The sequence below is a fragment of the Oncorhynchus mykiss genome, chromosome 23, assembly GCF_013265735.2.
Source record: "Oncorhynchus mykiss isolate Arlee chromosome 23, USDA_OmykA_1.1, whole genome shotgun sequence".
NCBI classification, from domain to species: domain Eukaryota; kingdom Metazoa; phylum Chordata; class Actinopteri; order Salmoniformes; family Salmonidae; genus Oncorhynchus; species Oncorhynchus mykiss.
Window position 1 is genome coordinate 27298773 of NC_048587.1, and position 18495 is coordinate 27317267.

The following is an 18495-nucleotide window of genomic DNA, read 5'->3' on the forward strand; positions in this document are numbered from 1 at the left end:
ATAAGTGCCTTGAAGCAGTTTGGTAGACATAAAAATAACTTTTCTCAAGCAGAGGGACATGTTCACTGTGTATCCCCAAATAACTGTAATGTTCTGCCTTTGGACGCTCTAGCTTGCATATAGTCAGCTAGGTACACCGATACAGCCTGTTGCTTGTAGCTCAGATAGATCAATTATGACTAAAGTGGAGATGCATTTTACAGCTGCTGCCCAGAGCACAACATCACAGCTCCAAAGAAACAATTAAAAAGAGAACAACTAATGGGCGGGCCAACAAACTGTTTGGTGCTCAAGGCCAAACTACCCTGTTAATTAAAGAAAACAAACAGACTTTGTCAATTAGATGACTATTACCAGCAGCAACAGCACTTCTTTTACAGTCAGAGGTCAAATATCAAATGAACATGAATCAAACATGGGTACAGATAACTCACATTTATCCCTTTGGTCCTTATTAAAGATGTACCTTTTTGGAGGTAACGAACAGAATCACAGCTCTGACAAGCAAATACAATTACCATCACAGAAAGTGAACTGTGTGTCGATATGTGTTTGTCATGTCATGTCAGAGATAATCTTGGGGCACGGTTGACTTGTTTTGGAGGAATGTAATCTGTTGAGGGCTGTGAGGCCAAAGCCAATATCAACCTGCCTGACACTAAGGTAGATATTGGGGTCCTACAGGGCCAGACATGAGACGCTGTACAGTCCGAGGCTGGACACTACTGATTAGCTGTCTCACACGTCACATCACACACTGTGTGTGTGTGTGTGTGTGTCTGTTAAATGGAATGTGTCATCTGATACCGACAGATCTATTAAGTGATTAGGTACCACAGGTAACCCACAAGGGAGGAGCAGGGTCGTAGTAAGAGGTAAGAGGAGATGAGTGACACATAGAATAAAACCATGTGCCACAGTCACTCACTCGCAAGCCACGGACATGAGACATGTGACATTCTCAGTAAAAGCACAGTAAAGCCAGCAGCTATTTTCTATGATTACATCATATCAAACCAGTTCTCTTCTCCAGAAATCTCTCCATCTAAGGAGATGTAGGAGAGATTCAGTGTGTATCTCTGCTACATCCTCACAAGTAGGCATAGAGGGTCACTGTGGCAGCAATGCAGATTTCTACTGCCTTTCAACTTCAGAAGCCTTCTCCCACCTGGATGTGTGATAAACTAAAGCTACTGCTTGATACAACATCAGCAGCCTCCGTCTAGCGAAGTGTAAACTCAAACCTTGACATAATAGTTATTAGTTATACTTTAGTTATTTAGTTTAGTTATTCTACTAAAGTTACATTTTATTGGATGCTAAATCTATTTAATTGTAAAAGGAGCTGACAAGAGTTACAAGATATGATTTCCACTTGCTTAGTCATAGCTCAACTCAACAGAGTGATTAGATTGGAATTACATTGAGTTCCCAAGGACTACATTCGAGCCTTTGAGGGAGTGTGTGTTACCTGTAATAAACTCTTGAGTGTAAGCAGCTGGTTTTTCACTGAGCTGCAGTCCTGGGCCATATGTTTGAGTGTGAGCTCGTCCAGCGCCCCCGTGTGTCCATTGTGTCTCCCTACGGGAGGAAAGGGCCGGGGGCCTACCCTGAACCCCACAGGGCCAGCATAACCATCATAATGCTGGAACACTGGATCCCTGGGAGTGGGATTGGGGGGGGGGGGGGGGGGGAGAGAGGCAGACAGATATTTATATTTGCCACATTGACTAGGTGTAAATGGGCAAATTAAGTCATTTACAAAATGCACTCTGGCTTTTTGTAAATAATTTCACCCTGGAGCTTCATATTCACGATTATCAAGTGGGTGGTTCGAGCCCTGAATGCTGATTGGCTGACAGCAGTGGTATATCAGACCATATACCGCAGGCATGACAAAACATTTATTTTTACTGCTCTAATTACATTGGTAACATGTTTATAATAGCAATAAAGCACCTCAGGGGTTAGAGGTATATGGCCAACATACCACAGCTAAGGGCTGTATCCAAGCGTTGCATCATGCGTAAGAACAGCCCTTATCCATGGTATATTGGCCATATACAACACCCCCTCGTGCCTTATTGCTTAAATATAGCACACCTAGCATACTATGTTATGTTTGGTATTTTTACCATTTTCATGCTGTAGGATAGCTACTCATTCTCACCTGGTGTCATTGTGGAAGTGATCCGGTCCATTCCAGTGATGCTGCCTTCTCCTCCAGTGACCTTGTCGTCCCCCCCTCTCTGAGCGTTCAAAATGGGACATCCCGTTAGCGTCTTCACAGAGAGAAAGAGAGGTCACGGTCATCCAAGAGTTAGCTTAGAATCTAAGATGTTTGTGTGTGTGCGTGTGTGTGTGTGTGTGTGTGTGTGTGTGTGTGTGTGTGGGGGGGGGGGGGGGGGGGGGGGGGGCAGTGGTCCTATATGTTGCATGTAAACAGACTCCTGTACACACACAAACAAATATTGCCTCATGAGCTTATCTTTATCCCTACATTGTTGGAAAATGAGAAACATTTCACTGTTAATCTACACCTGGGTTCGATACTGTGACCAAAACAGTTGCATTTGCGACTATTTGACTTGGCAGTGCAACACAAATTTTGATTTGATTTGGTCAAAAAATATATCTACAGTGTATATATTTATTTTTACCTGGTCACGTTCCTTTTTTGTTCACAATTCGCTTTTTTTTATCATAATCATTTATTCAAACACGCACGCAGCACACATACAGTCTATAGGTAATCTGTCGGGCAGAATAGCACACAGCTCTCAAACAGCTGGTAGTTGTGTGGAGAGAAACCCGACAGCGGTAGGAAACATTTTCAAAGTTATGATATCTAGTAAATGCTAAGGCAAGAATGGTTATGCAAACCAATTTAATTCAAAGTCTTGGTTGAATATTTGCAATGCACAATTCAGTCATCATGGAATAGCCTACCTTGAATATGAAATACAAATGTAATTTGTCACATTCCCTGAATTAAACAGGTGTAGGCTTTACCGTGAAATGCTTACTTATGAGCCCTTTCCCACCAATGCAGAGTTAAAAAGTAAGGAAAAGTTGCTAAAAGTCTTAAAGGAAATAGTAACCCCAAAAAATAACAATAACGAGACTATATACTGTACAAGGAGTACCAGTACTGAGTCAATGTGCACAGGCACGAGGTAGTTGAGGTAGTACAGTATGTACATGTACTGTAGGTAGTGATAAAAGTGACTAGGCAATCAGGATAGATAATAAACAGAGTAGCAGCAGCATTTGGGAAGAGTGTGAAAGTTTTTTAAATGTGTCTTTGTGTGAGTGTGCGTGTGCGTGTGTGGCATCAATATGCATGTGTGTGTGTTTTGTGTGTGAGTGTAGGTAGTGTGCGTGTGCGTGCATGTGTGTATATGTAGCCTAGTGGTTAAGAACGTTGTGCCGGTAACTGAAAGGTTGTTCGTTTGAATCCCTGAGTCAAATTAACAAAAAATCTGTCAATGTACCCTTAAGCAAGGCACTTAACCCTAATTGCTTCTATAAGTCGCTCTGGATAAGAGCGTCTGCTAAATGACGTAACTGTATGTTGGAATGTCAGTGTAGTATGTGTGGGTAGAGTCCAGCATAGAGTCATTGCAAATAAAAAGGGGATCAATGCAAATAGTCAGGGTAGCCATTTGAGTAACTGTTCAGCAGTCTTAAGGCTTGGGGGTAGATGCTGTTCAGGAGGCTTTTAGTCCCAGACTTGGCGCTCCGGTACAGCTTGATGGCGGAAGCAGGTGCTTTGATCCTTGAAAAGTCATTGAAGTTATGGTAGCAAATTTAGAAGTCTAATATAATTATTCCGTGATTTAATTTATGATAACATTTTCTGAGATACGTAGGCGTTTTCATTTCCTGACATTTCAATTGAAGGGTTTTGCGCTTCATTCTGTAGCTAGAGGACTCCTGATATCTCCAGGAGTGATAAGTATCATTTCTTTGTCTTTATCTGTTGTGGTCTAGTACTGTCTTTTTGCTAGGTACTTACGGGCTTGTACCCAATACCTCTCAGAGTACTGACAATCCTGCTTGATCTGTCTATCTGAGACCTGGCTTACGGAACAGGATCCCGACTCCGTTGTGGAGCTGCATGGCTCCACAATTATTAGAATGGATCAAAACATCGACTCTGGTAAGATATGGTGGTGGGGTTTGTGCAATCATCAATGAGAACTATTGCAATCCTGCCCATACTACAACTAAGCACAAGGTCTGTAATAAAGACATTGAACTCCTTGGTCTTAACCTACGGCCACACTACCTGCCACGGGAAATAAATCAGATCCAATTTTTTATTGTTTACGTAGCCCACGCTGACACCCAAATAGCTGCCGACTTGATTCACGACCTTGTATCCCAGGCTGAGACAGTCACCTGAAGCAGTAAAGCTGATCCTGGGAGACTTTAACATGTGCAATCTATCTGAACACTTACCATCATATCAGCAATGTGTTACATGTCCTACCCGAAATGAAGCCTTTCTGAACCTCTGTTTTGCTAACATCCCAGGTGTGTATTTTTCCAAGGCACTACCCAATCTTGTGGGTTCGGATCATAACATGGTTCAGCTCATCCCAGTCTACAAAGCACGTCTGCAATGAGAAAAAGCTAAAAAGGTGGAGATTAAAAGATGGACTGAAGCCCTCCATGATTGTTTTGAGTCAACTGATTGGGCAGCTCTGATGGACAGTGCCGATGACCCGGAAGAGGCAGCGGATACCGTCTCTGAGTACATCTGTTTCGGTGAGGATCTCATTATTCCCAAAAAGGAAGGCAATATCTCCCCCAATAATAAACTGTGGTTAATTAAATTAAAAGAATTAAAAGAACTCCTCAACCAGAAAAAAAACGTGTTTTAAATCAGGTGGCAGTAAAGAGGAAAGGAAAAATAACAGAGGCAACTTAAAAACATTTAAGGAGTGCAAAGCAGCGTACAAAGGACCAATTAGAAAACCTTTTCAAGGACCGTAAGAAAGCCTGGCAAGGGCTACAAACCATCATAGGCTACAAACCAAAGAGACATTGGATGACTGTCAAATGACCTTGCTTTTCCAAAGTATTTTAATAGTTTCTATTGTGGGTTGACTTTTTGTGATTTTACATCGCAGCAGAAAGCCTTGGACAGTATAGACACCATACCAGCTGTTGATATACAGATTTCTGTGAAAGACATCAAGCAATACATTCAACGTGTCAACCCACGAAAATCATATGGTCCAGACGACTTTGTCAACCACTTTGAAAAAAATCCGCTACTCATTCACTCAGCTTATTGACTCGGGTCTCACTCACACAGAACTACACTACACCTTGACCTCTTTCTCTCCTCTCTCTCCAGATGACATCCTGTGACTACTGAGGTCTGCCTGCCCGACAACCTGCCCACTCAACCCCCATCCCCTCATCCCTTCTTCAGACCATCTCTGGAGACCTCACTTCCCTCAACTTATCCCTGACCACTGGCTGCATCCCCTCTGATGTCAAAATTGCCAGAGTTGCTCCCCTCGACTCATGTGATGTCAAACTATAGACCCGTGTCTCCTCATTCTTTTCTTTGTGCGTGCTGTCTCTGGTCAACTTTATCTAACTCAGAAAGATCTTCTTGACCCTAACCTAGACTGCTCTTCTGTGTCACGGAGGCTCTCCACTGCCAAAGCTGACTATCTCTCCTCTGTTCTCATCCTCCTACATCTATCCACTGCCTTCAACACCATGAACCATCAGATCCTCCTCTCCACCCTCTCAGGGCTGGGCATCTTAGGCTCTGCACATTCTTGTATTGCATCCTACCTGGTGACGTGGAGAGGATCTGTGTTTGTACTACGTACTCTCACGACTGGTGTCCCCTCATGGCTTGGTTCTAGGCCCTTTTCTCTCTAGTCACCAAGTCACTTGTTCTCACATGTTCTCACATGGTCTCGCCTATCATTGCTATGTGGATGACACTGAACAATTCCCCGCTTGTGCCATCAAACACCTGCAACTTATCCAGAATGCTTCTGCCCGCCTGGTTTTCAACCTTCCCAATTTCTCTCATGTCACACCGCTCCTCCGAAAACACTCCACTGGCTTCCAGTCGAAGCTCGCAGCCACTACAAGACCATGCAGATTACCTACAGAACAGCAAGAGGAACTGCCCCTCACTAACTTCAGGCTGTGCTCAAATCCTACACCCCAATCTGAGCACTCCGCCACCTCAGGTCTTTTGGCCATCCCACCCCTACGGGAGGGCAGTTCCCGCTGAGCCCAGAACAAGCTCTTCTCTGTCCTGACACCCCAAACGTGGAACCAGCTTTAAATAATCCTCTTCCTCACCTTGACCACCCCCCCCCCCCACAAAAAAATAAAAATAAAAAAATGTAAAAAAAATCTAACCAACACTTTACACCCCCCCAATGCTCACATTACTCTGACATTTTAGAATGTAAAAAATAAGGTGAAAATCAAAACTTAATACCATTTAGGATAGATTATAAAAAATGCATTCTTAAACTGGTAATGCATACTTTTTTACATACATATTGGGGGGAGTTTTTTTAAATCTATAGGCTATTACAACAATTACATATAAAATGTAGGTCCTTAAATTACAATTTCAGTGCTTGAAAAGCCCTTGTCTGTATGAAACCTGTATAGATTATTTTCTCAGACCGCAAATTAAATCTAAAATCACCTGCTATTGAAATTATGCACCCATCATTTGCTTATTGGTCAGATTTTTTTAACATTTGGGCCAGTAGATTTCAGTTGGCATTGGCCCAGTGCGCCACAGGCAAATTTACCTGAATGTTGAATCTTGTATGGAATGCAGGCACATTATGGGACACAGGCCAGGTCATTATCAGTGTGTGTGTGTCTATGTACAGTTGAAGTCGGAAGTTAACCTACACTTAGGTTGGAGTCATTAAAACTTGTTTTTCAACCACTCCACAAATTTCTTGTTAACAGTTTTGTCAAGTCGGTTAGGACATCTACTTTGTGCATGACACAAGCAATTGTTTACAGACAGATTATTTCACTTATTATTCACTGTATCACAATTCCAGTGGGTCAGAAGTTTACATACTTCTGTTCACTGTGCCTATAAACAGCTTGGAAAATTCCAGAAAATGATGTCACGGCTTTAGAAGCTTCTGAATGGCTAATTGACATCATTTGAGTCAATTGGGGGTGTACCTGTGGATGTATTTCAAGGCCTACCTTGAAACTCAGTGCCTCTTTGCTTGACATCATGAGAAAATCAAAAACAATCAGCCAAGACCTCAGAAAATAAATGTAGACTTCCACAAGTCTGGTTAATTCTTGGGAGCAATTTCCAAACGCCTGAAGGTACCACGTTCATCTGTCCAAACAATATTACACAAGTATAAACACCATGGGACCAACCAGCCGTCATACTGCTTAGGAAGGAGACACATTCTGTCTCCTAGAGATGAACTTACTTTGGTGCGAGAAGTGAAAATCATTCCCAGAACAACAGCAAAGGACCGTGTGAAGATGCTGGAGGAAACCGGTACAAAAGTGTCTATATCCACAGTAAAAACGAGTCCTATATCGACATAACCAGAAAGGGCCACTCAGCAAGGAAGAAGCCACTGCTCCAAAACCGCCATAAAAAAGCCAGACTATGGTTTGCAACTGCACATGGGGACAAAAATAATACTTTTTGTAGAAATATCCTCTGGTCTGATGAAACAAAAATAGAACTGTTTGTCCATAATGACCATAGTTATGTTGGGAGTAAAAAGGGGGAGGCTTGCAAGCCGAAGAACCCCATCCCAACCGTGAAGCACGGGGGGGGGGGGGGGGGGGGGGGGGGGGGCAGCATCATTCTGTGGGGGTGCTTTGCTGCAAGGAGGGACTGGTGCACTTCACAAAATAGATGGCATCATGAGATAGGAAAAGTATGTGGATATATTGAAGAAGCATCTCAACACATCAGTCAGGAAGTTAATGCTTGGTCACCAGTGGGTCTTCCACATGGACAATGACCCCAAGCATACTTCCAAAGTTGTGGCAAAATGGAAGGAAAGACAACAAAGTCAAGGTACTGGAGAGGCCATCACAAAGTCCTGACCTCAATCCCATAGAAAAATTGTGGGCAGAACTGAAAAAGCATGTTTGAGCAAGGAGGCCTACTAACCTTACTCAGTTACACCAGCTCTTTCAGGAGGAATGGCCCAAAATTCACCCAACTTATTGTGGGAAGCTTGTGCAAGGCTACCCGAAACGTTAAACTACTGTATTTATAGGCAATGCTACCGAATACTAATTGAGTGTATGGGAATGTGATGGAAGAAATAAAAGCTGAAATAATAAATATATGATAAATATACACACACACACACACACATTGCCTTCGAAAAGTTTTCAGACCCTTTGACTCTTCCACATTTTGTCACGTTAATGCCTTGTTCTAAAATGGATTAAAATGTTTTTTCCCTCTAAATCAACACACAACTGAAATATCACATTTACATAAGTATTCAGTACTTTTGTTGAAGCAGCTTTAACAGCATTGAGTCTTCTTGGGTATGACGCTACAAGCTTGGCACACCTGCATTTGGGGAGTTTCTTCAGGTAGGGTGGAGTGGATATGGTCCTTGACTAGTCTCTCAAAGCACTTCATGATGACGGAAGTGAGTGCTACGGGGCGATAATCATTTAGCTCAGTTACCTTCACTTTCTTGGGAACAGGAACAATGGTGGCACTCTTGAAGCATGTGAGAACAGCAGACTGGGATAAGGAGTGATTGAATATGTCCGTAAACACACCAGCCAGCTGGTCTGCGCATGCTCTGAGGACGCGCCTTGCGAAGGTTAACACGTTTAAATGTTTTACTCACTTTGGCTGCAGTGAAGGAGAACCTGCAGATTTTGGTTTGGTTTTGGTTTTGTTGTCCTTAAAGCGAGCAAAGAAGTTGTTTAATTTCTCGGGGAGCAAGACATCGTGATCTGCGACGGGGCTGGTTTTCCTTTTGTAGTCCGTGATTGACTGTAGACCCTGCCACGTACCTCTCGTGTCTGAGCCGTTGAATTGCGGGGAGCAACAACTCCTGTTGTAGTTTCTTTCTATAGGCTGGGAGCAACAAAATGGAGTTGTGGTCAGACTTTCTGAAAGGAGGGCGGGGAGGGCTTTATATGCATCGCGGAAGTTAGAATAACAATGATCCAGGGTTTTGCCAGCCCGGGTCGCTCATTGGATATGCTGATAACATTTAGGGAGCCTTGTTTTCAGATTAGCCTTGTTAAAATCCCCAGTTACAATAAATGCAGCCTTAGGATATGTGGTTCCCAGTTTACATAGTGTCAAATGACGTTCTTGCAGGGCCATCGATGTGTCTGATTGGGGTGGGATATACACGACTGTGATTATGATCGAAGAGACATCTCTTGGTAGATAATGCGGTCGGCATTTGATTGTAAGGAATTCTAGGTCAGGTGAACAAAAGGACTTGAGTTCCTTTATGTAGTTATGATCACACCACGTCTCGTTAATCATAAGACATACACTCCCGCCCTTCTTCTTTCCAGAGAGATGTTTGTTTCTGTCGGCACGATGCGTGAAGACGCCAGGTGGCTGTACCGACTCTGATGACGTATCCTGAGCCATGTTTCCGTGAAACAAAGAACGTTACAATCTCTAATGTCTCTCTGGAAGGCAGCCCTTGCTCGGATTTCGTCTACCTTGTTGTCAAGAGACTGGACATTGGCGAGTAGTATGCTCGGGAGCGGTGCGCGATGTGCCCGTCTACGGAGCCTGACCAGAAGACCGCTCCGTCTGCCCCTTCTGTAGCGCCGTTGTTTTGGGTAGCCGCTTGGGATCCGATCCATTGTCCTGGGTGGTGGAAAGTCATATTCCTGGTCGTAACGTTGGTGAGTTGACGTTTCTCTTATATCCAACTGTATGTAATAAAACCTAATATTTCCTGGGGTAACAATGTAAGAAATAACACATAAAAAAACAAAATGTGCACAGTTTCCTAGGAACGCAAAGTGAGGCGGCCATCTCTGTCGGCGCCGGAAGAAAGTTGGTGAAACCTCAAGGAAATCTCAAGGATAATCAACAAATATCATAGCAAAGGAGCTGAATACTTACGTAAATAAGGTATTTTATTAAAGTTTTCATAATTTTCCCTAAATTACAAAAAACGTTTTCATGTTGTCATTACGTTTTATTGTTTGTAGATTGCTGAGGATTAGTATTTAGTTAATCCATTTTAGAATAAGGCTGTTACGTAACAATGTGGAAAAAGCCCAGGGGTCTGAATATTTTCCAAAGGCACTGTATATATAAAAATTGGTGCAACCAAGTTATGCGCTGCTGCTGCCAACTGGAAAAGCACCAGTGGAAAAAGCTTGTGTAGAACCCTGAGAAGCATGTGACAACTTGATTTGTTTAGATTTTTAGAGGACATCTATTTGTTCCTACACACACACCTACCCACAAACAAGCACACACACTCAGAAAGTCAGAATACAATCACATAGCAAAAGAAGGATTCTTTAAGCAGTTCTTCATCTCATAAAACATTCACACATTGCTCTATTGCTTGAAGTATGATTTGTACTGAATAAGACATCAAACCAAAGAAGACGGCAGTTCTAGACTCAAGCTAAGGCCGACAGTCAGTAGGACTCTCAGGGGAAAACATCAAGAGAGAAGTTTAACAAACTCGTACTCACCCACATAACACAGACAGACACGCAATTTCCCTTTCAAACAGAGCAAGAAAGGAAGGGACATAAATATTTGGCAACACTATTCAAACAAGCCATTAATGAACCGAGACAACATCAGAAAGACAGACTGCATAAAATTGATTGCCCGTCTTTAAATAACTGAATCTTACTGCAGTTGTACCATGATGTGGTGCAAAACAAAGGACAAAGAATACAGAAAGTCGACCACTTTCTTCAGCTGAGGACTCAAGAAATAATTTATCCAGCCTCTCTCCACATACCGCAACTGATGACGACCCTGTCCAAATAGTCAGCTCAGCTACATTCCAAGACTCTCTGCTACATCCATAACCTCGTTCTCAACAGTACAAAACTGAAATCCAACTATAAGAAAGTGTGAGAAAACAGTGTGGGCTAAAGTGTCAGTCAGCTGTTTAAAGGGCTAGAGAAACTCCTCCACCCTGTTTTCTGAGAAATTCTCTAGGAGCTGGGGCCAGAGAGGGAGGGAGAGGCTGGGGTGGCTGTGTTCGTGGCCAGGCTGGGTGTCACCAGCATGGGGAGGGAGGGAAGAGACCACTGGGCCTCTCCTGTCATTGGAGCTAGAGCCTGCCTGCTGAAGAAAATAGCAGGGCCTCCCTTTCCCTTCTCCCTTCTTCCTTTCCCCTTCCTGCTTGGCTGCCACAGCCTGCGTGTCAATGGAAAGGAGGGTGGAAGGGGAGGAGAGTGAGCCTAAAACTATGCAACAGTAAATCTCCCTCCCTTCTTCCACTCTCTCTAGGCCTGCCCCAAACGGCTGAGCTTGGCTGGACCCTCTCTCTGCTCTCCTCTCCCTTAGCTACGACCCTTCGCTATGACATACAGGACTATAAATACAGGCTCTTCCCAAAAAGGATTCACATTCACATTCTTTCAGAGTGAGCATTCCTGTCACACTCACTCAACACACTCACTGTAGCACTCTGTAAACAGAAAAACAAGGCTGTGACTGTTTATATAGTCTGTCATTAGCTAGTTCTAATTAAAGGGCAGCTGCCCCAGTAATGTGCGTGTGTGTGTGTGTGTGTGTGTGTGTGTGTGTGTGTGTGTGTGTGTGTGTGTGTGTGTGTGTGTGTGTGTGTGTGTGTGTGTGTGTGTGTGTGAAGACTACATAAGCTCTGGGTTTGTCTGTGCGTTTTGGGGTCATGAAGGGACCCTTGTTAGCAATCCCTTGGCAAGACTGGTCAGTGGTCTGACACTGGGCAAAGTCTATTCAGAGCAGTAGAAAGAATTACATCACCCATGAATAGCATTGTCAGCACTGCATTCACAATACAGTTGAGAGACTTCTTTACCCACGATTCACGGTTGATGTCCGATAAATAGTAATAAAATGCATGCATGCCCATCCACACCCATAAATTGACACAAAGACAATTATGCTGTCTCTGAGAATAAAAGTATATTTGCCAAAATGATACATGGAATAACTTTATCTTGTTACCTAATCAGCACTTGTTATAGGGCTAGGGAATGTGTCATGATTAGATATAACATGGAAAGGAAACATGATTACAATTACACAGTGGAATGAAGAGCTACATTCAAAAGGTGACCGGATCTGATCACAGTGATTAGGCTTTCATTGTAATGATTAGGGCTCTCCTGAACCAATCATATTGTTAAAGAGCACCAAGTCTGGGGAAAGGTGAAGGTAGAGGTCAATCAACACTGTATGTGACTGCACCTGGAGCCACTATTGTCTGTCCTCTCACCATTGTGTAGAGAGCCTTCCTCGGGGAGGTTCACATCCAGCAGGAGGTCGTCATCCTCCAGGTCAGCTGGCTCCAGGTGGTCCAGGTTGTTCAGAATGTCCTGCATAGTGGAAGAGAGGGAGGGAGAGAGACAAATGTTGGTTTCAATAAAAATTCAAATTTTGATTCACTTTATGTTTACACATCCATCATCTAGGACAATAATCAAGCTAGTAACCCAACTGTTTGTCCTATCATTTCACCAGATATTGTTACAAGAGATTCTAGAGGATTTCGGGGTATGTAAAAAAAACACCTCACAATGCCCCCATCTGAAAAGGCATGATTAGGACAGTTTTTGTCTGCTAAAGTGAACAAGTAGTGGCCAAATTTCTACGCTCACACTTCTCGTTTTGAACCTCACAAACATCGGTTGACATTTAAAACAACAAGACGCAGAGTCGGAGACAACAAAAGATTAGCAGACACATTCATTTATCTAAAGGAACATCCCTCTTGAATGAGTATAATAAGGTGACGGCGAGCAGGTCAAATTATTACAGCTAAAATAGTTTGTACTCTGATTATACTGCTTGTTGTTGAATTCAAAGCGTAGCACACCTAAAAGCAAAGAGGCCTAGAGTACAAATGTATACGTTAAAGTTTAAAGTATTGATTTTTGATTTCTTGACCTTTTTGCTTTCGGTATGCTATTCAAAGGATGAATTGCAAGGCAATTTTGTACATCAGATGAACATTTTTATAAATAGCGATTGAAGATGTGCCCATAAAATGGAGGTTGGTGGTCATCAATGGATGATGTGTTATTTAAGGTAAGGAAAGCAGGGAACCATGATAGAAAACAGAAAAAGAACATACAATATCTGATCCATACTTATGTCCCAACTGAACAGTACTCAGTCTTTCTTCCACACTGTAATGGTTCTCATCCTCATCACCATCCATTAGAAATGATCCTGAAATACAAGGTACTATTTCATTGTTTATTGAGCAGATGTGTGTAATGTGCAGCAGAGCGCCATATGTGTGTTTGGAGCCTGGGCACACAGCAAGGTGTAACAGAACAGACAAACACATTTTATCTGTCGTCCATTGTTAGACTGATTACCTAATATTATGAAGTCATTATGTTGTGCTCTGTATGTGAATGTCTGATCGCTAACTGCATTTGTATTCATTCGGAAGCTGAGCTGTGTACTTACCTTGATGTGCATTCCATTCGCTTTGTCTCGTCCTGCGTGTTGTAAAGAAAGTGATGGTGCATTCAACCCCTTTTCATGAATGGGTTCCCACCACTGTTGATGGTGGGCTAGTCCAAGTCAGTAGTGGACCCCAGGAACAATAGCTGTTGCTTCCGCAAAAAAGAAAATGGGGATCCAAATAAACTAATAGTGAAATGTGATCCTGTGTATTTATAGATAGACCATTATGAAGTTTGATATTATTTGTCAACATTATTTAAATTATAAAGATTTACATATGAAAATCATAATGATGTAACATGTAAACTGGCGAATGTTGAAGTTATTTGATATGTTGGTTTGTTCAACATCTTCATGATATAAGACCAAGCAGGTCCAGTTAGAGCTGGAGTGCCAAGAGGGGAGGCTGGGCTTCCGCCCAGCCAGGCTAGTCAAACGCAGTGCAAGGATTAAGTTTATCAATGAGTTTATCATATTTATTGAAGTAATTTGAAGTTTATTCATTTTTTCTCATTTATTAACATGTTGATTTTTCAGATTTCTGGGACTCTGGTACTATACCAAGCCATTCACCTTTGCTTGAAAATAAATAAATAAACAATACATGAATAAATAAAACAATTTGCAACTGTTAACCATCCTGCTGTTCAGGTACCTTAGACACCTCTCCAGCCGGTCTGCCTCCTTACACACACATGCACAAACACTTTCTCTCCTGTGATCTCTCCACTGCTCATTTCTTAGTCCTATTATCATTCTCTTGACTTCTCTCACTCTCCCTTTTTACCTTTCTGCATCCTCTTCCTCTCTTTACCCCCGGACTCTCTTCACCTCTCTCTTCTCCCCCTCTGCCCTTGCACACCTTCTCTTCTCTTTCCCCTCTCTCTCCCCTCTCTCTCCTCTATAGAAGTCCCTTATGTGGAGAAGGTCTTAGTCACGGCACGTTGCACCAGAGGAAATGGGATTTCACACCGGCGGGCTTCAGCTAGGATGCAGAGCGGGCCTCATAATCTACCCCAAAAAGTGGAGAAAAAGGCTTCCCTGGCACTCTGACGTTTGAACCATCAGCCAAACTCAGAGGACTGGGGGGGTCCAGCAGGACCACAGTAGCACAGCAGGTCCCCATTAGAAATGAAGCTAGCTCCAGTGGTGGTCCAAACAGTGGTGCTAAACCTGCTTAGCAGATTAAGACTCTTGGCCACTAATTTATAGGAATAGTGTGATTATCTCTCTCTCATGTCATATATATTAAATATAGTTAGATATTTCATCACTTGAGGTTACACATTGCTCAAATATTTAATCGATTGAGGTTAGGTCATTTCCATGTAAAAGGACCCATGAGCACCAACGTGAAGTTCACAGGAGTATATCAAATTGGGTATCAAATGAAAGCTAGTCTATATATTTTTATAAAATTAATGCATATACACATTTGTTAACTATTTTCTATTTAAAAAATGTGAAATAAGTAAAGGGGTCTTAGATCACATCTTCCAGAAAAGGTTTTTAAAATACATTTGAACTGAATAGTGCGGTAAATGTTCTGCCTTTTTTAAGTTTAAATCTTCTTAGGGATAGGGGGCAGTATTTTTACGGCCGGATGAAAAGCGTGCCCAAAGTAAACTGCCTGTTACTCTGGCCCAGAAGCTAGGATATGCATATAATTGGTTGATTTGGATAGAAAACACTCTAATGTTTCTAAAACTGTTAAAATAATGTATGTTAGTATAACAGAACTGATTTGGCAGGGGAAACCCCGAGGACAAAACATCCAGGGAAAAAAAAAAACAATTGAAGGCATAGTATTGCCAAATGGGTTTCTATGGGAAGCCCTATTTAATAGGAACCAGGTTGCAGTTCCTATGGCTTCCACTAGAGGTCAACAGTCTTTAGAAATTGTTCAATGTTTTTATTTATAGAAATGAAAAAGTATGGCTATTCTTTGTAAGTGTCACTCCAGGTGGACTCTACTGTTTGTTGTATGTGAACTGGAATGCGCTTCACGTTGTTTTTTATCCGGTATTGGAAACAATTTATCCCATCTTAAATTTGATCGATTATTTATTTTTTAGGGTACCTGAGGTAGGATTAGGAAGTTGTTTGAAATATTTGGACCAAGTTTACAGGTGACTTATTAGATACTTTGTAGTCATGTTGGGCGAGTTGGAACCGGTGTATTTCTGAATCAAACACACCAAATAAATTGACATTTTGAGGATATAAAGAAGGAATTTATCAAAAAAAATGACCATTCATTGTGTCACTGAGACATTCGGGATTGCAAAAAAAAGAAGATCTTCAAAGGTAAGGCATTTATTATATTGTTATTTCTGACTTTTGTGTCGCCACCTGCCTGGTTGAAAATGATTTTCATGTGTTTGTATGTGGGCGCTGTCCTCAAATAATCGCATGGTCTGCTTTCGCCGTAAAGCCTTTTGAAATATGACACTGCGGCTGGATTAACAAGAAGAACAAGTTAAGCTTTATTTTGATGTATTACACTTGTATTTTCGTGAACCTTGAATCTAGATATTTCTGTAGTTTGAATTTGGCGCTCTGCAATTTCACTGGATGTTGTCAAATCGATCCCGCTCAAGGGATTGGTGCGTGAAGGTATCACTAACAGGATATCCATGTTGCATCCGGTTTATACGGACCAACATCACATGCACAATAGCACTCAGTGTGCACAAGGAGCAGCGCGAGCAGCTATGACATCTCACATCATCCAAAAACAAGGCAGACATTGGATGAAAATAAAATGTTAATGTCTTTGGCTGTGAGAGATGAAAAAAAATTCTGCCTCAAGTGAAAATTATTTGAATAATTCAATGGATGATTTGTGCACAAAAGTGATGACTAAAGTGTCTTATTGGGAATTTTCTAAATCTACTTCCCTGTGTGGCCGTCTTTGGAAATGTCTGTGGACGGGCTTCAGTTAAACTGCAGTAACAAAGCAAAACTGTAGGAGCAGTCTGATCCTTGCTTCTAGACCCGAACCCTGGCACCTTGGTATCAGCTAAATTCCAGGACTGCGGAATTGCCCTTTACACATTATTCACATTTTGGTTACATCAACTCAGGATGCTTTTTGCTCTGGTTGTGTATAGGGACTGTAACATAATATGGGAATTCCAGCACTATTCTGTGTCCCACAGTGAGTCAACCTCTATTCCCCCTTCTTTTCCCTCCTGCCCCTCTCAATCTGCACCCTGAGGGGCGATCAATGCAGAATAATAAACCAAAGGAAAAGCCATGGCCCATTCAACCCCATATTGAACTGAAACTTCAAACAAACACAACTTGTTCAAAAACATAATCATATTATGTCTGTTCAGATATGAATTTGAGGTTAGCTGAGGCCCACACATCTTACCTCATATGACCCAAACTAGCTTGATCATTATATTGTGTAGCTGTCCCCCACAACCCAGACCTTTGTAAAAAACATCCAGAGCTTCAGTCTGCCTTTGTAATCAATGCAAAAGGAAACTATAACCAATATAAAATACAAACGTTTGGGTATATTATTGATCAATAAGGCAGTTGTGGGTACAAATACAAACACACATATATCTACTATAGTCTAGAGGGGCTTAAGACATTGCTTAAAATTGACACAATTGTTTCTGTGGTCAAGGCAAATGTTCTCATAACACAAAAACTGATTATAGAATTGTTGTTTAAAACATTCGCCTGATCTTTAAATGTTCTCTGAATGTTTCATAAGGTTGTGGAAACAGTCTGGGGACATGACAAAATATATGTTCCCAAAACACAAAAACTGTCCAGTTGTGCAGATTATTCTACAATGTCTCTTTTAAGGTGCAAAAAAATTCACCTGATTTTGCAAGAATGTTCATAGAACACATTTTGTCTGTTCTTTAAAGTTTACCAGAATGTTTCATTAGGTTATGGGAACAGTCTGGTGGGAACATCACAAAAGATACAGTAAGCTCCAAAAGTATAGGGACAGTGACACATTGTTTTTTGTTTTGGCCCTGTACTCCAGCTTTTTGGATTTGAAATGATACTATGAGGTTAAAGAGCAGACTGTCATCTTTAATTTGAGGGTATTTTAATCCATATCGGGTGAACCGTTTAGAAATGTCAGCACTTTTTATACATAGTCCCCCAATTTTAGGGGAGCAAAAGTATTGGGCCAAATTCACTTAGAGTATATGTGTATTAAAGTAGTCCTAGCATGCAATGTCTACACTGAATGCTTAACTGTTCAATTCCACGATGAAGTTCAAACAAACTGTCCTCCTTAGCTGATAGCAATTCCAACAATATACTCAATTCCAACATTTTAAAATAACTGTCTTCAAAGTAATGACTCGGGACGTCGGGTTTGATATGAAAGCTTATTTTAGTAATAATACTTGTTCACGTTACATTTAACAACTTTAGATTCTACAGAGAAATGGAAGTAAGATGCTAGCGAAAAGGTCAGCTTAATCACTTTACACCTGAGCATAACTGGCGCGTTCTCTCTCTAATTCCTGTCGCAAGGGATTCTGGAACTTGCGGTCAAAAGCGTAATTCAATACTAACCAATACAATTACATATGTAAATAACTGTAAAGAAATGTCTTTAGATACAGCTCAATGAATTAACTTAACTCTGTAACACATTAAAGTTACAACAGCTACAGTTGTCAACCACTAGATAGAGCACTTGTAAGCTACTCTAGCCACAATGGTAGAAACATAAAAAAAACATCTGTGGCAACAGTATCATAACAACAGCACATGGCACTATCAATAAATCACTCTCAGAAAATGGTTTGTGTGGTAATAATTTCTTTATTCGTGTTTTTAAG

At 41.6% G+C, this 18495-nt stretch overlaps 1 protein-coding gene across 3 annotated transcripts in view; it reads right to left on the reverse strand.

Annotated features, from left to right (window-relative positions):
* Positions 1 to 11399, reverse strand: part of LOC110502513 (serine-rich coiled-coil domain-containing protein 2) — a 35620-nt gene extending 24221 nt beyond the window's left edge. Inside the window, exons 1-3 of one of the 3 annotated variants that reach the window (XM_036960215.1) lie at positions 10995 to 11399; positions 2171 to 2282; positions 1472 to 1661 (exon numbers count right to left, since the gene is read on the reverse strand). In XM_036960215.1, coding sequence (XP_036816110.1) covers positions 1472 to 1661; positions 2171 to 2271 — 291 coding nt within the window. In that variant the 5' untranslated portion in view covers positions 2272 to 2282; positions 10995 to 11399. The other 2 variants (XM_036960214.1, XM_036960216.1) reach the window with 2 other exon arrangements.
* Between the last annotated feature and the right edge of the window lie 7096 nt (positions 11400 to 18495).